The sequence below is a fragment of the Stegostoma tigrinum genome, chromosome 24 (assembly GCF_030684315.1).
Source record: "Stegostoma tigrinum isolate sSteTig4 chromosome 24, sSteTig4.hap1, whole genome shotgun sequence".
Classification (NCBI taxonomy): domain Eukaryota; kingdom Metazoa; phylum Chordata; class Chondrichthyes; order Orectolobiformes; family Stegostomatidae; genus Stegostoma; species Stegostoma tigrinum.
This window is the reverse complement of record NC_081377.1, coordinates 2,484,094-2,505,971: the sequence shown is the minus strand read 5'-3', so window position 1 is coordinate 2,505,971 and position 21,878 is coordinate 2,484,094. Positions and strand designations below refer to the sequence as shown.

The following is a 21,878-nucleotide window of genomic DNA, read 5'->3' as shown; positions in this document are numbered from 1 at the left end:
GGCAGGCAAACAGAGTTAGTGGAGATCAGCCATGATCTCGTTAAATGGATGGAGAGATGGATGGCTCCCCCTTGCTCCCTTGTCTTGTAGATTTGACAGGTCCCCGTGATCGTGAGCTACTTCACCCAGCAGCTACTTTCACATTGGTCGGCATCAGTGAAATATTCAGCTACATAAGGCTTCACCTTGCAGCCTGATTCAGCCCTCCATTCAACATCAGAAACTATGCTATCCAGTGCTAATTATCAGGAGCAGAAACACCACCACACAACAACCCAGTAAATTTCTGGCTAAGATCAGCTATGCACATATATATAGGCCCAAGATAAAAACCTAGAGAAACTCTGGGCAGTTCAATTCCACATCAAGTCGAAAGCATAAGAGACAAATAAACCTGGACAATATGGTCAAAACAATGCAATGGCTGGAGGCATTCACACCCAATTGTGAGCTAATTGTTGTTATTAATTAATTAAAAACATGACTTACATTTTGTCCCTTCAGTCCACTTGGACCTTGACGTCCATGTTGCCCTCGTATTCCCTGCAAAGTGATAGGTCAGTCAGACATCAGGCAATGAGTAAAGGGTTGGCCAACTAGAGACTTTATCAGTCTGAATACATTTCACAGGCGGGAAAAAGATGTGATACACACTCTAAAGCATAGCAGAGGAATAACAGCAGCCACAGACACAGACTTCATTATGCACATTAATGTCGAAGTGCAATGTACTGTAAATGGAAGCAATTATTCAGTCCCAGAATGGGTCTATATTCAAGTAGTAGTGTAGGTCTGAGAACCAGGATTACTAAGTGGTCTACACTAAGAACCAAGGTCCACAGTCCCACTTACTCTGATTGTGAGGGTTAATTCTCACAGGTAAATTACACTACAATTAACACAACCTCCTATTCAGTTAATTGTTTCAATATAATTGTGATGTTCATTGCTGGGATTCCATGCATGTAAGTATTGAATGAGCCTGAACTTCCAGAGTGCCTGCCTACTCCAATGTTTGAAGTGTGAGCAACTGGACTCTGAGCTGTCCTGGGAAAAGGCAGTGCCACATCTTGAATCAAAATACTTGCTGAACACAGTGGCATGCAAAAGACAATCAGGTTTTCCAATGCTGTATCATTTTTATTTTCTATTTGTACTTGGGAAATGGACATTCCAAACAAGGCCAGTATTTGCTGCCCATTCCAAATTGCACTTAAGACTTTGGTAATCCATTTTTCTAACCCACTGCAGGGTTCACATCATAAAATTACACCCACAATGCTGTTAGGAAGGGAATTCCAGGATTTTGACCCAGCAACACTGAAGGCACAATGATATATTTCCAAGTCAGAGTGGTGTGTGGCATAGAGGAGAACCTGCAGAAGGGGGTATTCCCAAGTATCTGCCACCCTTGTTCTTTCACATAATAGTACTTATGTATTTTGAATATCAAAGGAGGCTTTGTGTATCTTGTACAGGCTCCGGTCATAGTGTGTCTTTGGTGCAGGGAGTGAACATTGAAAATGGTAGAACGGTGGATGAATGCTGATCAAGTGGAGTGCTATATCCTGGACAGAGTCTAATCTTTCAGTGTTACTGGAGCAGTATCAATCCAAGAGAGTTGGGAGTATTCCATCACACTGTAGATTTGTGCCTTCTAGAAGGTGAAGTATTGGAGAGTGCGGTGGGTGAGTGTAGAGGTCAGTGCTAAGATGTGAAATGGTACCCAGAATTCCTAGCCTCTGACTTGCTCTTGAAGTTACAGTGTATACATGACAGTTACATTTCTGGTCAATGTGAACCCCCAGAATCATTCCCTGAACACTTCTGGCTGAAGATTATTATGAAAGCATCAGCCTTATCTTTTGCACTGATGTGTTGGGTTCCCCCAAGGTTCAAAATGGGGATATTGTGGAACCTCATCTTCCTCTGGTCAATTGTTTATTTGTTCAACACTATTTCTAACTGGGCATTGCAGTGTTTAGATCTGATCTGCTGATTGTGGGTACCCTTTAGGTGTGTCTATCACCTGCTAATTCTGCTGTTCAGCAAGCAAGTGGTACTGAGTCATAGCTTCAGCAGGTTGAAACCTCAACTTTAGGTATACTTGCTGCTGCTCCCAACCTGTCCTCCTGTGCTCTTAACTGAATCAGGGTGGAACCACTGCTTTGACAGTGATGTAGAGCGGGGGCATTCAGGGCCATGAGGTTACAGATTGTGCTCGAATACAATTCTTGATGCTGCTGATGGCCCACAGTATCTAATGAAAGCTCAGTTTTGGATTGGTACATCTTTTTTTAACCTCTCTCATTTAGCACCGTAGTAGAGCCACAGAACACAGTGGAGGATATCCTCATTGACACAAAGTCCCACCTTCACACTTAGTCAGATACACATGTGAGAAGTAAATTAGTGAGGAGAAGGTCAAGTAGGTTTGTCCTTCCTGTTGGTTCCCTCACCACCTGCCACAGACCAGGCTGGCTGATATGTCCTTCAGAGCTCTGTCAGTGGTGGTGCTACCAAGCCATTTGTCTGATAGTCATTGAAGTCCCTCAGCCAAAGTGTATTTTGTGCCATTGATATTCTTACTTCTTCTTTCAAGAGATGTTCAATGGAGAAATAGCGATACATCAGCTAGGAAGGGACAGAGTGATATGTGGTAAATCAGCAGGAGGTCTCCTTGCTCATGTTTGACCTCATGCCATGAGACTTCATGGGGTCCAGAGTCAATGTTGAGAACTCTCAGAGCAACTCCCTCCTGACAGTATACCACTGTGCTGGGTCTGTCCTATCAATAAGACAGGACATACCCAACGATGGTAATGGTGATGGTGATGTGTGGTAGGTATAAGTCTATGAATATGACTGTGTCAGGCTGTTGCTTGACTAGTCTCAATTTTCACAGAATCAGTGAATCCCTACAGTGTAGAGACAGGCCCTTGTGCCCAACAAAAACACACTGATCCTCAGAGCATCCCACCCAGGCCCGTCCCCCTATAAACCACACACCCCTGAACACTACAGGCAATTTAGCATGGCCAATCCACCTAGCCTGCACATCTTTGGACTGTGGAAGGAAACCAGAGCACCCAGAGGAAACACATGCAGGCACAGGGAGAATGTGCAGAGTCCACACAGACATTTGGAATTAGCTTCTAAACATTAGTAAGGATAGCACTGGATGTTGTTAGAGAGAAGAAGGTTCAGAAGTGACTTAATTGAGACATATAAAATAATCAGAGGGTTAGATAGGGTGGATAGGGAGAGCCTTTTTCCTAGGATGGTGACGGCGAGCACGAGGGGGCATAGCTTTAAATTGAGGGGTGAAAGATATAGGACAGATGTCAGAGGTAGTTTCTTAACTTTAAGTACATTTAAGTCGTCATTGGATAAGCATATGGACGTACATGGAATAGCGTAGGTTAGATGGGCTTGAGATCGGTATGACAGGTCGGCACAACATCGAGGGCCAAAGGGCCTGTACTGTGCTGTTATGTTTTATGTTCTATGTGCCTTTTGTCATGTTTAGTGCCTAGGCCAGTGCTGGATGGTTTTATCCTTTATTAGATTTTCTGTTGGGTTGTGATAGAATGGAGCAGTTTCCTCAGACATTACACAGGGCAGTTAAAAATAGGCTGCATTGCTGGCAGTAGATTAGCCAGACTGGGTAAAGGCAGAAGTTTCTTTCCTCACAGTGTACTGTGTGGGTGTCATGCCAATCCAATAGATTTCATAGTCACCAGTATTCATTTTAGCTTTTCAAGTGGGGTTTATTTCATTCACTGATTTTAACTTACCCAGCTACCATATTGGGATTTTAACATTTGGTTTGAATCTTGCCCTGCTTCAGAGGGTGGGAGTGGGGTTACAGGTATAGTACACAGGCTGCACTGTAATTGGTCACAATGCCATGAACATTGTTGCCATTACACAGCCACCCATGCCGCAACATTTTCTAATAGCAGGTAGCAGCCAGCACCAATCTGAATACCAAATACTTGCACTGCTCAGGTTGGTAGAAGGCAAGGAACGGGTATCTCTTTTACCGCCCCCACGACGTACCACCCAACCTTCCTCTACTAGGTCACATTACCCGTCCCACCCCACCTTGACCACCCATGCCCCCAACCCACCCCTTTTGCTCTCTGCCTGGCAGCCTGTCAGCCTGATTCTAGTAACTACCCCGCAGTGACCTTTGTGAGGAAATATGTGCAGTCCCAACAGTGACTGCTGTTCCTGATAGCACTGCTGGGGAATGCCAGTATCTCTCAGAGGTGAGACTTGATCCAGGGTGGGCTTAAGCCCACTGACCATTAAACTGTTGTGGAGCAAATTGGGTGGTTTACTCCTGGCACTCGAACCAGGGAAGCAGGATGTTGGGACCCAGGCAGTATAGAAATTTAGAATTTGTGTTACAGCCTACAACGTTCCTTATCACTGTCCTGTACAAATTGCACACAAACTTATCAAATTGGGATATCGCTCTCAGACTTTGGCTCTCCTGTGGAATCATACTGCTCCACCCAAAATCCCTGCATAACCACCATCCCTGGAGCCAAGAGTCCCAAACTGTACAGTTCTCGAGCTGAGCTGGGATTCTATGACCTGTGACTGTGTTGGGCTACATCTCAATTATACAAAAGATTCATTTATTCTGTTACATTACATACTGTTACACTGATGATGCAATCAAACTACATTGGTAGTTCTGGGACATGCCATACTTGTCACAGGTGCTGTTCAAGTTCGTTTGTTTTCATTCAGTTACACAAGGTGAGGGTTAGATGCAAGAAAATACCCAAAGAACTGCAGATGCTGAAAATCAGAAACCAGGAGTCTAAGGTGCAAGTTTGAAATAACTTACTCGCTCTCCTTTGTCACCAAAATCTCCAAGTGGCCCCTCGGGGCCTTGTTTACCCTGGAAGTAGAAAGAAAGAAATGCCATTACTCAGGACAATAAAATGACCAGAATTCAACAGTTTTGTGTGTAATGGTGAAGTAGAATCTGGAGAATAAATAAAGAACAATTCACAGCAGCTTCCATCCATTGCCTCACTGAAAGTCACTTGCTGGCACTGGTTCATTAGCACATTCCTGAGACTGATGGATTTTTCTTAAACCCTTTTGATTGCAACAGAAGTTCACCTCCATTAGCAGACAGTCTGTTATCATGGGAATTCTCCAATCAACAGTTCGCGTTCCAGACATGACAGAAACCCAGTTCATTTTTGTGAAGGGGTGGAAAAGGTTGAATCAAGCTAATTGTTTCCTATGGTGAAGAGTCCAAATCTCAGGAAACAACACAGTAATTAGTGGCAAAATCAAATCAAATATTTTCACCCAAAGGTTGACCAAGTCACAGGACCAAAAACTGCAGAAGGATATTCAAAGGGCGACGTTTAAGAGGCCAACTGTTTTGAAGCAATGGGTTTGAGGGGAACATACAGAAAATATATAGGTGACTTAAAAGGCAAAAGATTTATACGGATCTGAAGAGATGAAGTGAGAATATGGGGGTGGGGTTGAGGAATATGGGGAAAAGGTTGGTGTGGACGGAGTTCATCCATGGAAATGGGACACAGCTGTTGGGCTTACTGGGATTTTCCTGTTCTGAATAATCCCTGTCTGGCTGCTGGGAAGTTTATAATGAGAGATTTGTGATGGCTAAGGTAGAACTGAAGTCTGTTATGAGACATGATTTGTAAACATCCAATGTGGCACCCATGGTCATTTGTGAGGCAAGTACAATGGATCCAGAACTCCACCATCTCACACCAGCCCACTGCACAATTATTTCACGTGTAAGGCCTTTAGTCGAGTGGTTTCTATGGAGCAGCACCATACCTGATGAGGACAGAAAAACAGTAATGTAATGGAATGGATGTTCCTGCTGGCTAGGAACACTTTGGTAATGATCACCATTGACAGGAAGCCAGAAGGTGTTCTCTCAGTCTTGTCACAGGAATCAGCAACTCAAAATTAGTGTGAAACCTTGAGAAGCACATTGTGAAAATGAGACAAAGGGCTGGTCTCTTTCCAAGGTAACTTCATACGAGTTATTTGTGAGAGGGAAGGGGAAAGATTAACATAATAAACGGATGTTTGAACAATTAAAATCATTCAATTTTCTATACCAACTAATGCAGTATATGAGGTTTTAGGCCCAGAATTGTATAAGTGCTATATGTTGTATAAGGTGTAAGAGTTTGGAAGTTTTAATGCTAAAGAGTGCCATAAGTGCCACCCCTATGATGGCGTTACATGGACCTGGTGGGAGAAGAACACAGGAGCTCAATGCAGCAAGGGCTGGGTCTTCCTCATAGTCTTTGGAACGAAGCCTATTTTATTAACGTAGCTTATATATACTGTTGTTACTATAATGCAACGTTTAAGACACGAGCCTCTTTTTGTTATATTACCAAGGGATTTTTCTCTTTTCTACAGTAGACCCAGCAGGTCCTATAGTTCTTACTATTAGTTGCTAATCTACTTGACAGCTCATACAATGTGATGAGCAGTGGTGAAGATTCATCTTACAACATTATACAGAGAATCAGCTCTTGTCCTGTGAGGAAATGACCCACATTACTTAATTGTGTGCAATAGGCTGATGTAAATTCAACAGCACTAAATCAATAAGTTCTTCATTTTCACGTGGGGTGTGCCATTGAACTGATTAGCTCCCTTGGCTATTTTAAAGGGCAGTTTAGAGTCAATCACATTGCTATGGGTTCTGGAATTTCACGTAGATCAGGTAAAAGTGACAGATTTCCTTCCCTACAGTCCTTTTGTGAACTAGAAGGGGTTTTACCATAATCGAAAATGGTTACATGATTGCTATTAGACCAGCTTTTAATTCAAGATTTTTACTGAATTCAAATCTCACCATTTACCATGGTTGGATTCAAGCCCACATACCCAGAACATTGGTCTGAGCCTCTGGATTACTAAACCACTAGATACCACCATACCTCTATTTCCCCATTGCTCCAAATCTCATAATCTTATGTTTATCCATCTTCATAACGGGGCTTTGACATTTTCCTCACAGAGATTTCACAGCTGCCCAACTTTCCCTATACAGCTGAAAATATGCCAACTGATCTTATCAATGCAGTGACACTAGTGAGATCATCACTATTTTTTTCTCATTTCTCTAATTTTTGGTTTGGAACTGTGAGTTGCAGTTGAAAACTGCATTTGGAACTTTGATGAGCAGCTTATTTTTAAAAGAAAGAGAGACAAAACACTGATGTATGTGGTTAGAAATTGGCCTGGAAAGATAATGCAGATTAATTACTGCTTTAAGGACTCTGTCGACAATTTGACGCTAAGATGCTAGTATGCTCAGGGACTGGCAACTGATCGGATGCTGAATTTGTCAATCAAGGGAGGATCAGTGCTGACCAGCCAACCACAGATGATGCTGAAAAGGAAAGCGAAATAAAAAATGAACTGGCTCTGACTGAGATTTTGGGGGTGAGACAGTTTGACCTTTATAAGCTGCTACACTAGGAAGCTCTCTCTAGTTATTCTCCAGTTATCAACTTATTGAAAGTTCTGAGAAAAGAATCCTTGTCATAAGAAATAAGTTAGGGTCTCCAGAGGTCTCCAGAAACTACATGTGTTACCTGGTGACTTTGGAGTTCAAGGAAAGGATTTCATGAAGCATGACATTCAAATGTTCATTGAACTGGAAAATTATGATTCTTTTATTTTCCTTTCAATTTATCGCTTAACTCTGTCTCTCTGTCTACGGGCTTGTGAGTGGAGGATTATATTCAAAGAAGACTGATTAATATCTACAATCTAAGCCAGATTGTCTCATCAATTATGTCTCCTGCTAAGTAGTAATAACTATTAATAATTAATAAGTTATTCTTAATTATAAATTGTTAATTATTGTTTAAGTTATAAACTTCATGTCCAAGTTCTGTTATTTGTAAAGGCTGGTTGGGAAAAACTCAGTTAGTTTAAGGATTGATGAATATTCTAATTTCACTGTTGTATGAATTGAGTGATTGTGAGGCTGATTCAGTTTAGTTTGCTATCCCTGTGTCATGACAACACCAGAATTATATTTTCATGAAACTCCATAGGAACCATTGGGAATAATGGGACCATGGTTATAGTCAAAGAGGAGGAATTCTCAAATTAAGACAAAACGGCAGCCTACGAATCCTTTTATTTTTTGAAGACTTCACCTTCTAATTAACTGAAATGTTTAAGACAGTAATTGTCCCATAGCTTTACTTTTCTCCTCCTTGTAGAAACCTACCTGGTACCTGTCCTGAAGAGCATGACTGCATGCAGAAGCTGATAGTGTGGGGGTAGTGGGTGGATATTTATATTCGGGTTTCACTCACAGTATACAGGAAAGTGTCTAAAGTGGCCTTCAAACAGAACAAATGGAGGTGACCAGGACTCACAAAATAGCAGCAACATTTATGAAATCCTGTCGTGAATGAAGTGACAGCACTGGACTTGATTATTAACTAATCCTCTGTGGCGTTGCTCATGGCAGGCCAGATGGTATAAAGCTTTTGTGCTCCTAAGATGCTGCTTGGCCTGCTGTGTTCTTCCAGCCCCACGCTTTGTCATCTTGGTATAAAGAAGCAACAGGAGTGCTCCATCATGTCACACCAGAATTTTAATTCTGGTGAAAGGGCATTTATTCACTAAATGGTCCAAGAAGTTATCTAATAATTATAGCCAATGGTTTAGCAGGGAGATGGAAAATTGAGCCATTACTTCAAAATGTACTTAAGTAAAGCACCGAACTGTGTATGCTTAAAATCTGAAACAAAAACAGAAATTGCTGGAGAAACTCAGCATATCTGACAGGATCTGAGGAGAGAAAGCAGAATTAATGTTTTGAGATCACCCTTCCTTAGTATTACTCTGCTTTCTCCTTGCTTGCTCTCCACAGATGCTTCCAGACCTGCTAAACATCTCCAGCAGTTTCTGCTTTTGTTTCAATATGTGCTGCTGTAATGCTTTAAGACAACCACATATTATTTTTGTAAATCTTTCTGGGACTTATAGATCAATTACAGAGTGGTGGATAATATGTCAGGTTTTATGCGTGACTCCTAAAAAGTTAATCAAATGTATTTCTTGTTGCTGGACAAGATTTCTGTTTCTTCAATCATCAATTGGGGATTTTGACTTGCTATTGGTAGCTAAGTGTAGCTCACTACTTCAAAACTGACATTTTGACCTTGCATACGTCATTAAAATGATATGTTTGACTGTCTCTTATAAAACGCAATGCACATTTTAAATACTGTATTTGAGACAATATTGAATTAATGAATCAAACTCTATGCTGATTTGTGAAGAATGTGGGAGTTCCAGCTCCATTCACTACAGGTGATGCATCAACTTTTTATTTCCCTTTAAACAGCCATCAGCCAAGAACACTTCATTAAGAAAGAAATGTGAGAAATCGAGAAAGAGAGAACTGTTGATGTTTCACTCACCTGAAGACCCATTGGACCAGGTGGACCCACCATGCCCTTGTATCCACGAGGACCCTGTGAAGAGAGAAATCATTACATCAAGAATAGTACTTAAATAACACATGCCGTGAGACCCAGCTGTGCTTGGTCTGGAACAGCAACTGAACCAATCCCATAATTACAGAAGCATTACAGTGTGGAAGCAGGCCATTTGCCCATTAAGTTCACACTGACCCTCTGAAGAGCATCCCAACCAGATCCACCCCATCCCTGTAACCCTGCATTTCTGATAGATGATCCACCTAGACTATACATCCCTGGATACTACAGGAAATTTAGCATAGCCAATCCACCTAACCTACCGATATTTGGACTGTGGGAGGAAACCAGAGCACCAGGAGGAAACTCACGCAGGCAGGGGGAGAATGTGCAAACTCCAAACAGACAGTCGCTCGAGGCTGGAATTGAACCCGGTTCTCTGGTGCGGTGAGGCAGCAGTGCTAACCACTGAGCCACCATGCCACCCTTGGTGACTCTTGTTATGAGGCCTGTCCCGTATTTGGCCAATTATCAATTCAAAGTTCTATTCTATGCTTGGTTTACCCTTAAGCTGGAAGCCTATCCATTGCCTGGTTCCCATTCAGGCCCAAACCACCCATGTCCCTGTGTTATGAGCTGTCTAGCTCCAGATGTATGACACCTTTGCTAAAATTAAAAAGCACATCAGTATTAACACACTCCTTGATATAGTACAGAGAGATAGGGACCCTAGACAAGGAAGTTTTTGTGCTCTGTTGACACATTTAATGAAAGGAAGTCCACCATTCTCTCTTCAGATGTCAAATCAAATTCTCGAGCTACTTTTCAAAAACATTGCTTACTCCTTCGCCTTTTGCTCCCATCATGCCAGGGTATCCTCGAAGACCCTGAGGACCCTGAAGTTTAAAAAGAGAAATAAGTACATTTTGAAACAAGACGTTTTAAGCTCCAACCTCATCAGCTACGCATCTAATATCACCTGTTGCACCCAGGCTGGACTCCCAGCTCCTGAATACCCTGTCTGAAAATGCATTGGAGTAGAACTCCTGGCCATCTTGGCCCCAGGGCTCAAAGTTTAGCCTTAAATCTCAGGGCCATGGTCAAATGTCTAGAATGGATGGATGAGCTGGCTGGTATTCTTTCCCATCTGCTCCAGACTGATTTCACCTTGCTGAGTCGAGCAGCATCAGTCTGAGATACTAAAATGTGAGGGTGGATGAACACAGCAGGCCAAGCAGCATCTCAGGAGCACAAAAGCTGACGTTTCGGGCCTAGACCCTTCATCAGAGAGGGGGATGAGGAGAGGGAACTGGAATAAATAGGGAGAGAGGGGGAGGCGGACCGAAGATGGAGAGTAAAGAAGATAGGTGGAGAGAGTGTAGGTGAGGAGGTAGGGAGGGGATAGGTCAGTCCAGGGAAGACGGACAGGTCAAGGAGGTGGGATGAGGTTAGTAGGTAGCTGGGGGTGCGGCTTAGGGTGGGAGGAAGGGATGGGTGAGAGCAAGAACAGGTTAGGGAGGCAGAGACAGGTTGGACTGGTTTTGGGATGCAGTGGGTGGGGGGGAAGAGCTGGGCTGGTTGTGTGGTGCAGTGGGGGGAGGGGACGAACTGGGCTGGTTTAGGGATGCAGTAGGGGAAGGGGAGATTTTGAAACTGGTGAAGTCCACATTGATACCATATGGCTGCAGGGTTCCCAGGCGGAATATGAGTTGCTGTTCCTGCAACCTTCGGGTGGCATCATTGTGGCAGTGCAGGAGGCCCATGATGGACATGTCATCAAGAGAATGGGAGGGGGAGTGGAAATGGTTTGCGACTGGGAGGTGCAGTTGTTTGTTGCGAACTGAGCGGAGGTGTTCTGCAAAGCGGTCCCCAAGCCTCCGCTTGGATTCCCCAATGTAGAGGCAGCCGCACCGGGTACAGTGGATGCAGTATACCACATTGGCAGATGTGCAGGTGAACCTCTGCTTAATGTGGAATGTCATCTTGGGGCCTGCGACAGGCGTGAGGGAGGAGGTGTGGGGACAAGTGTAGCATTTCCTGCGGTTGCAGGGGAAAGTGCCGGGTGTGGTGGGGTTGGAGGGCAGTGTGGAGCGAACAAGGGAGTCACGGAGAGAGTGGTCTCTCCGGAAAGCAGACAGGGGAGGGGATGGAAAAATGTCTTGGGTGGTGGGGTCGGATTGTAAATGGCGGAAGTGTCGGAGGATAATGCGTTGTATCCGGAGGTTGGTAGGGTGGTGTGTGAGAACGAGGGGGATCCTCTTGGGGCGGTTGTGGCGGGGGCGGGGTGTGAGGGATGTGTTGCGGGAAATGCGGGAGACGCAGTGAAGGGCGTTCTCGATCACTGTGGGGGGAAAGTTGCGGTCCTTAAAGAACTTGGACATCTGGGATGTGCGGGAGTGGAATGTCTTATTGTGGGAGCAGGTGCGGCAGAGGCGGAGGAATTGGGAATAGGGGATGGAATTTTTGCAGGAGGGTGGGTGGGAGGAGGTGTATTCTAGGTAGCTGTGGGAGTTGGTGGGCTTGAAATGGACATCAGTTACAAGCTGGTTGCCTGAGATGGAGACTGAGAGGTCCAGGAAGGTGAGGGATGTGCTGGAGATGGCCCAGGTGAACTGAAGGTACTACCAGTTTAACAGAGCATATGGAAATAGAGACATTCCGTCACATGACAGGGTAATGGGTCCTTTCTGGGATTGATTACCTTAGTTTAGGAAATGTTTTTGGCTTTATCAGAGGGCCTTGAAGGGCAAACGGTTCACTCACTGCAGCTTGGAATTTGTATGAGTCTTTTAAGGATACCAAAGACAGAATTTTTTGGGCAAATCTGAAACTGCACCTGTTGTTACATCCACACAACTATCCCCTCCATCCAACAAACTATCCTCCCAATACCCTCCCTACCCATCCACTCCTCCAAAGCTACAACTCATACTCGATATGGCACAAACACCCAAAACCCAACAAACATCTCACCCAGCCGTTACCCTCACCCAATAAAATCCAACCCAGCCAACAACATCCCTCCAAACAGATACCTCTACCTGACACACCCTACCTAACAATCCCCCCGCCTAACAATTCCTCTGACACAATAAGTTCCTCCTATCCAACATGCCCCCCGACCTCCCCAACATACTCCTCAGCCTCTCCTACCCCTATATAACCTGCCTCTTGTAATTTTGAATCTTGCCCTGATTGTATCCAGCTCCTTGTGGAAGTAACCATGATGGCATGAGGAGCTTCTGCTGGGACTCTCTTTTATATGTAAATGAAGGAGAGTGAGGGTCTTTGAATATTTGAATTCTAGGCTTGCAAATCATTTGCTCACAATTTGCTTACTGCTTAATCATCACTTCCAAATATTTCATTATATAAATTAAGGGGGGTGGTTCTCTGTTTCTCTAATCTCTAGATCAATGCAAAGCTGAATTTTACTGAAAAGATGTAATATCTCATCATGTTGAAGCCTTGGCCCCATCACTCTGTACTGGTAAACTCACAATAGACCAAACTAAGGGGGCAATTTCCATAGATCACTTCCCTTAATAGGTCAGCTTCAGATAATTCTCCATAGGTAACCAAACAAGAGATCAGCCTCATGCTTTCCTCTGTCCTAATCTCCTCATAGGTATACATGTAACTTTTGGAAGCTATCCACAAGAAACAGTAAGCAAAAATAATTTACTGGTTGGCCTGGAATGCCTTGTTCTCCTGAGATGCCAGTAGAACCTTTAATGCCCTATAAAGAAAAAGAAAACAAAACATTAATTTTGTTAATGATAACCATTTCCAAAATGCACAACATAATTTGGTCATGTTACAGCCAAATGTCAACAGTTTGCAGGTCACTCTGGAGGTACGACTGAATCATCACACAACGGATTGCTGCAGGAATTAGAGTTTGGTTTACAGTGGGCCAGTGAAGACCACCCTAATGGACATGTTGATGAAAATAATTCATTCTGAAAAATATTCCCAAGACAGGCCTTTCACCTGATGTTTGTATAGACATTCATTTCTGTACCATAAGTAAGTTGTTTATGAAAAGAGAAGAACTTTGTGTCATGATATAATATTTAGAGCAAAATATAGTTGTACATGTGTATTGTTATAAAATTTACCATATTACACCAATAATAAAGATTATGCAATTGTATAAAATATAGTCTTAAACCAAAAGTTACTGTTATTATATCATGTTATACTCATTACGCAGTGTTATTATATACTTCAGTTTACATAGCAACACAAGGTATTTCATTTAAAAATATAGTTATAATGTATAATACTTTATTACATAACATATGCAGCATTATGTCCATTAATAGACAATGTGTTATTACATATCATATGTTATACTAAGCAACACATGGTTTGTTACTACATCATATGTTCAACACAGTAACACTTGATATGTGACATAATACATAGTGCTACACCACATATCAGTGTTCTTACAGAATATATTTACTGCATTGCTACACTCAGTAACACATATTATGATATGCAACATTTCATGTTGTACTTATTAACAAATAGTGTGAATCTATAGAATACAAACACCCAGTAACAAATGATGTTATATTACATAATATATGCATATGTTACACTCAGTAACACATGGTATGTTATTATACAATTATATATACAAAAGTATACCCAGTAACTCTATATAACTATGCAATGTATGAAGTTAAAGTCAATAACACAGTGTGTTGTCATATACTGCTGTATTATAAGGTCATGTTGTCATAGTTCCAAAGGGCCATAAGACTGCTCTCTCTTGTCAGAGCGAGACATCTGGTAGTGGTTTAACCTGAGGGTCAGCACGCCCACAGTTAAGAAGGCGGGACACCCAGGGTAACTTCAGCCTGTATGGAAATTGAATCTATATTGTTGGCATCAGTCTACATCACAAACCAGTCACCCAGCCACCTAACCTACTCAACTCCAGCTTTATAAACAAGCGTGCACAACATGTCGTTATATAATGCTGTGTGTGTAGAGGTATTACACACAATATGAAGTGTGTTATTATACAGCATTACATGCATTATTATTACATAATATATACAATGCCATCCTTGGTATTGTTAGCATTTAATATTTAAACAGTGTAGCATATAATAAGACCATAAGATAATAACAAGATAATAAGACCATAAGGCCATAATCTAGGGTTAGACCCAGTGATTTACATTTAATTATTGAAAATACACACAGGTGTGTTTAAGCTCATAACACACTGTTATGCAATGTGTGTTACAGACAGTACTATGTCCAGTAACACAGAATAAATACAGTCGGCTACACAGAGTAGCATATGGAGTATTAATATGTAATATATACCCAATAACTCAATGTGTTATTGTACAATATCTAGTGTAGTATTCAGTAATACACAGGAAGCTGTTATATTCAGTTCTGCTAATACATGGTGCGCAAACTTACTTTATATAGAGTTGTGATCACTAATGAATGGCCTGTAACTACATAATATACACAAGTAAGAAAGCTTGTACACACTGCTTTCATACAGTACTTACAATTATTCTGAACAGCACACAATGTGTTACTGTCCAAGATATAGTGTTCCACACATTTTGTTTTATTATGGAATACATACGGTGTTATAGCCAGTAACATACGGTGAATTATAAATGCAGTGTTATACCAAGTAATATGTTGCTATTGTCTAACATATTCCACATTTTACTGATTAACTCTTTGTGCCATATTACATAATGGATAAAGGATTGCAATATCGAATAACAAACATTGTGCCATTGTTTAAGCAGTGTGTTGTAGCCAGTAATGCACAGCACATTATTGCACACTACATGCAGGAGTGTTGTGCCCAGTAATATATTGTATTACATTGGATATGTAGTGTTATACGAGGCTGTGCAAAATGTGATATTTCAAAACATATATGATGTTCCACTTAGCAAAGCATGATGGGTTATTTTAGGATACATGCAGGATGTTATATGTTGTATCATATGCATACATTACATACCATATAACATCCTGCATGTATGCTAGGGCAATTCTGGGGAGGCGATGGCCGAGTATTATTGCTGAACAGTTCATTCAGAGACCCAGATAACATTCTGGGGACCCAGGTTAAAATCCCAACACGGCAGATGGTGGAATTTGAATTCACTAAGTATCTGGAATTAACAATCTAATGATGACCATGAATCCATTGTCGATTGTCAGAAAAACCAACCTGGTTCACTAATGTCCTTTAAGGAAGGAACCTGCCATCCTTACCTGCTCTTGCCTATATGTGACTCCAGACCCACAGCAATGTGGTTGATACCTAACTGCCCTCTGGGCAATTAGGGATGGGCAATAAATGCTGCCTACCCAGAGGTGCCCTTATCCCGTAAATGAATCAAGAATAAAGAAGTCTTACACCCAATAATACACAGTATTTTAAAAGAGAAGGAGATCAGTTGGAGATGCAACAAGGTGTAGAGAGAAAAAGAGGAGCTTAGTGAACATGGGGGTGAACAGACGGAGAAGGTGAGGGAGAGAGAGAAGGAGAGGGACAAGGTGAGGGAAAGGGGGAGAGAGGGAGGGGGGGAGGGAGAGAGGGAGGGAGAGGAGGAGGGAGTGGGAGGGGAGAGGAAGGAGGAGAGGGGAAGGTGAGGGAGAAGGAGTGGGGAGGAGTGACCCTGGGGTGAATCTGGAGGTGGAACTCCTGAGAGGATGTTATGATTCAAAAAGTGGCATGGAGCAAGAGGATTGGCTGCTTAAGAACCAGCTTTCGAGATGGCTCGTTGGGAAGCCTTAAACTGATTTGGCGATGGATAGGACACAGAGTAGATGTAAAATTGATAGTAAGGTCCAATCAGATACAGAAAGAATGCCAGGACATTTCAGTAGATGGGGAAGATAAGATAAGACACATGGCAGGTCTGGAAAGCTAAACTGCATCTATTTTAATCTATGGAGCTTGACTTGTAAGGTAGATGAACTTAGAGCATTAATCAGCATGTGGGAATATGATACTGTTGCAGTTGCTGAGATATAGTTGAAGGATGGGCAGGACTGCCAGCTCAACATTCCAAGGTGTAGAACTTTCAAGCAGGATGTGGGCGAAGTAAGAGAGATGGGGACATTGTATTATTGATAAACAAAACTTTCACTACAATAATGAGGCAGGATGTCATAGGAGGGTCTTCAAATCAGGCCATCTGGGTAGAGCTTGGAAATAAAGTAGAGGTCATCACTTTACTGGGATTATACAGCAGGCCTCCCAACAGTCAGAGGGGGATAGAGGAACAGATGTGCAAGAAACAGGGTTATAGTTTTAACGGGGATCGCCTTAGTGTGAAAGGATCAGATGGGGTGGAATTTTTAAAGTGCAGCAGAAGAGCTTTTTCTGCCAGGATCCACAGAATCCAACTAGAGATGGAATAATGCTAGACTTAATCCTAGGGAATGAAGCCAGCCAATTGGCTGAAGTTTTAGTGGCCAAGTATTTTGGGGATGGTAACCATAATAGTAAGTTTCAAAGTCATTATGGAAAAGGATAAAGATGGTGTAGAAATTAAGTGCCTAAATTGGGGGGAAGGCTGACTTTAATGTCATTAGATGGGATACGGCAAACAGACTGGGAGCAGATACTTGCAAATAAGTCTACATTTGGAAACTGTGAGTCTTTTTATAAGTAGTATAGTGAGTGTTCAGGGGGCCATCATGTTCCTCTGAGAGTGAAGGGCAAGGGAAGCAGGTCCAGGGAGTCCTGGATGTCAAAGAATTTTGAGAATTTCTAAAGAAGAGGAAGGTACAGCACATTAAAGCAGGGGAGGCTCTTCAAAAGTATAGACAGTGTAGGGGGTGTTGCTTAAAAAGAAAATTAGGAGGGGAAAGTGGGGCACAAAATATCTTTGGCAGATGGAATCAAGAAAATCCTCAAGGCTTTTTATCAGTATATTCACAGAGTGAGAGAATTACCAGGGAAAGTTTGGGATCTATTACAGACCACCTATCTGTGGAGCCAGTTAAGGTGGGTAGGGTCTGAAATAAATATTTTTTATCTGTATTCATACAGAAAGACATTGTAGCTGGGGATTTCAGCCGGGATGGTGAGGTTCTAGACCATTTTAAGGTTAACAAGGAGGTTGTATTAGATGTTTGAGCGCCATGAAGATACATTAATCCCCAGGGCCTGATGAGATGTATCTCTGGATGCTACGGGAGGCAAGAGAGCAGTTTGCTGGGGCCCTGACAGAGATATTTAATACTTTGCTGGCCACAGGTGACTGGAGGATAGTTAATATGGTTCTTTCGTTCAAGCAGGGCAGCAGAGATAGGGCAATCAATGACATTTCAGTTTGTTTGATGCCGTTAAAAAAGGAAATAATTGGAAAACATTCTGAAGGATAGGGTTAAACAATACTTGGAGAGGTAGGAATTGATCAGGGATAGTCAGCACAGATTAGTTAGAGGAATTTTCTGTCAAAGCTACTTTAATTGAGTTTTTTGAAAAGGTGACTAAATATATTGAAAGGGAAGTGCAATTAATGCAGTAAGGATGTGAGTTTGCTCGCTGAGCTGGAAGGTTAGTTTTCAGACGTTTCGTCACCATTCTAGGTAACATCATCAGTGAGACTCCGACGAAGCGCTGGTGTTATGTCCCACTTTCTATTTATATAAATAGAAAGCGGGACATAACACCAGCGCTTCGTCAGAGGCTCACTGATGATGTTACCTAGAATGGTGACGAAACGACTGAAAACTAACCTTCCAGCTCAGCGAGCAAACTCACATCCAGAACCTCAACCTGAGCTACAAATCTTCTCAAAACTCGCGAATGCAGTAAGGACTTTGAAAAGGTCCCTTTGGAACGCTGGTCCAAAAGGTAACAGCCCATGAGATCGAAAGTAAGTTGACAAACTGGGTCCAAAATTGGCTTTAAAATTGGAGGCGAAGAGCGATGGTGGAGGATGTTTTTATGATTGGTAGCCTGTGACCAGTAGTGTACCATGGGGATCAATACTGGGACGCTCATTGTTTGTTATGTACATTAAAGACTTGGATGTCCATGCAGAAGATATAATTACTAAGTTTGCAAACGACATAAAAATTTGAGTTGTTCATAGTGAGGAGGATGGTCTCAGGTTACAGTCTGATATTGATCAGCTGGTAGGTTGGGCAGAGCAATGGCAGATGGAATTTAATCCTGATAAGTGTGAACTATGCAGATAACAGAAGGATATACACAGTGAATGGTAGGGAGTGCTGAGGAACAAAGGGACCTTGATGTACAAGTCCATAGATCACTGAATGTGTCAGCACAGGTAGACAGGGTGGTGAAGAAGGCATATGGGATGGCTGCCTTCATTAGCCAGTAGAATATAGGAGCAATGAAGTCATGCTGCAATTTTACAAGACATTGGTTCGGCCACAGATGGAATACTGTATACCGTTCTGGTTGCCACATAATAGGAAAGATATGATTGCACTGGAGCAGATGAAGAGGAAATTCACCAGGATATTGTCCTAAGATTAAAAGTTTCAGTTATGAGGAGAGACTGGACAGGTTGGGTTCGTCTTCTCTGCTCCAAGAAAAACAAAGGAAATCTGATTGAGGCATACAAAATTACGAGAGGCATAGACAGGATCCCTATGGCAGATATATCTAGGACCAGACAGCATAGGTTTAAGGTGAAGAGCAAGTGTTTTCGAAGAGATCTGAGAAAGAATTTTTTCACCCAGTGGGTTCTAGAAATACGCAATGTGCTGCCTGAGATAGTGGTACAGGCAGGTACTTTTGCAATATTTGAAAAGAATCTGAATGAGAACTCAAAATGCCAGGGCATAGTAGGCTATGGACCAAGTGCAGTTAAATGGGATTAGTGTAATTTGTTGTTTGTTGGTCAGCATAGACATGGTGGGCTGAAGGGCATGGTTGTATGCTGAATGGCTGTATAACTCCCTAAGCAGCAGAGACCCTTAGAATGTTCATGGTGTAATGTGTATCTTTATTGCCAGGAATCTCCTGTTAGGAAAATGTTCAGGAATCCTTGAATCCAGCAGCATTTTATAATGTGCACGAATTGCAGTTTAAAGCATACAGTTTAAACATTCAGTCAACAATTTGGCAGAACTGTGCAAAGATAAATATATGAGGAAAGTGGGGGAAGCAAGGGGAGAGGTGGTCACAAGGAAGAGGGTGCCAAGTGGATTGGGTCCCAGTTAAGTAAAGGTTTGCTTGGGAGAGATCAAGTTGTTCTGTCAGGTCAGGTTGAAATGATGGGGGATGTAGGAGTCAAGTAACATGGCAGAGTTTAGGATCAGGTTGGGAACAGGGATGTTGGGTCCAGCATGGATCAGGTCGGTGGGTAGATAGGGTCAGTGGAATCAGGAATTGGACAGTGGATGCTAGAAGGGGCATGTTAGGTGTTGAGTCATCCCATGGGTGTCGGGGACAGAGTGGGGTCTGGATGAAGTTAGGCACCGGGGTGCTCAGGGATGTCAGGTCTAGGGTAAGAGGGAGGAGGCGTCCTGGGTGGGTTCAGGACCTACGGGTGGGAGAGTCAGGTCAGGGTGGTGCTGAGGGTCAGATTACAGCTGTCAGGGATCAGAAAATGTAATATTTTCCCAGGAGTTGGAGTAGGTTTGTAATCCACTATCTTTTCAGTTATAGCTATAAAACATAAATGGACATTCCAGTTGTGATTGCTCTGACCATTACTGACGTGGGAGATTTGATCATCAGAATTTTCAATATTCCAGGCAATTCTTGCTGAGTACCCTGCATCGGGGAACCCACAGGGTCCCAACATGAAATTCCAGTCTGCACTGCTCCAATGACTATCTGGCCATTGGAACATTGGAGCCGATATATATGAAGGTTTATCCAATAATCAAAGAAACCCCAGAATGTGTGGAAAGATGCCATTCGGCCCATCGAGTCTGCATCAACCCTCCAAAGAGCACCCCCTCCCCTCAGACTCAGCTCCAGCCCCACACCCTACACCCACAATTTTGCAACCCACCTCGCCTGCACATCCCTGGATACTACAGGGCAATGGCCTATCCGCCTAACTTGCACATCATTGACTGTGGGCCAAAACCAGAAGCCACCCACACAGACACAAGGAGAGCGTGCAGACTCCACACAGTCACCCCAAGGCTGGAGTCGAATGAGGGTCCCTACATTGTGAGACAGCAATGCTAACCACTGAGCCACTGTGCTGCTCTGTCTGATATATCACAGTGTGAGATACCAATGCAGGAACAGCATCCCAATCATCTGCGAAGGTGCAGTTTAACATGCAGATACAAGAGGTATCCGTGACATTAACTGAATCTTGATTGCATGAGGAATTGCATAATTCCAGGCAACAGACTGTCATGCAAACACATCTGCCTAGGGTCTTTGACTGAGAGTTTTAGAAATCTGACTCAAGTGAATTATTACCCTGATGAATATCTAAATAAATAAGTCAGTGAGAAGGCTCAGAGCGTGCCACACAACCTGCTGGCGCCTTAAGGTTTGATGGGGTTTGGCATTTACTGTGTCCAACTCAATCTGTTTCATAATAAAATCAAGGCTTTAATGCAACATTCCCAATTTGAAGCAAATTTTTAGTCCTAAACGCTACAATAATACAAGTGAGATTATTCTGTACATTCAAGATTTGTCCCTGCTTGCAGCAACTGACAACAGCAGCCATAGAAATACTGCACAAAAAAACCAAAGAATTGCGGATATTGGAAATGAGAAACCAAAACAGAAATTTCTGGAAAAACTCAGCTAGTGCAGACCATTAGTAGCTGACAAAGGCTTGGTTTTGGTCGCAGCAGCTATGATGACTATGGCCTGGTGTATGGGGCTTGGGATAAGGTCTTGGGAGAAGGTGCTTAGGCCCAAACATTATTGAGGTTGAGTGTAGAAGGCTGCAGGGCTCCCAAGCTGAAAATGATGTGCTGTTCTTCCAGCTTGTAGAACATAGGACATAGAACATTACAGCACAGTACAGGCCCTCGATGTTGTGCCGACCTGCCATACCGATCTCAAGCCCATCTAACCCACACTATTCCATGTATGTCCATATGCTTGTCCAATGACGACTTAAATGTACTTAAAGTTGGCGAATCTACTACCGTTGCAGGCAAAGCGTTCCATTCCCTTACTACTCTGAGTAAAGAAACTACCTCTGACATCTGTCCTATATCTTTCACCCCTCAATTTAAAGCTGTGCCCCCTCGTGCTCGCCGTCACCATCCTAGGAAAAAGGCTCTCCCTATCCACCCTACCTAACCCTCTGATTATTTTATGTTTCAATTAAGTCACCTCTCAACCTTATTCTCGCTAATGAAAACAGCCTCAAGTCCCTCAGCCTTTCCTTGTAAGAC

At 42.7% G+C, this 21,878-nt stretch overlaps 1 protein-coding gene across 2 annotated transcripts in view; it reads right to left on the bottom strand.

Annotated features, from left to right (window-relative positions):
• The window catches only part of col9a2 (procollagen, type IX, alpha 2), a 188,009-nt gene that overhangs the window by 74,528 nt on the left and 91,603 nt on the right, over positions 1-21,878 (bottom strand). For both annotated transcript variants that reach the window (XM_048558361.2, XM_048558363.2), the window contains exons 13-17: positions 13,186-13,239; positions 10,343-10,396; positions 9,483-9,536; positions 4,865-4,918; positions 490-543 (exon numbers count right to left, since the gene is read on the bottom strand). In XM_048558361.2, the coding sequence (XP_048414318.1) occupies positions 490-543; positions 4,865-4,918; positions 9,483-9,536; positions 10,343-10,396; positions 13,186-13,239 (270 nt within the window). The remainder of the gene's footprint in view (positions 1-489; positions 544-4,864; positions 4,919-9,482; positions 9,537-10,342; positions 10,397-13,185; positions 13,240-21,878) is intronic.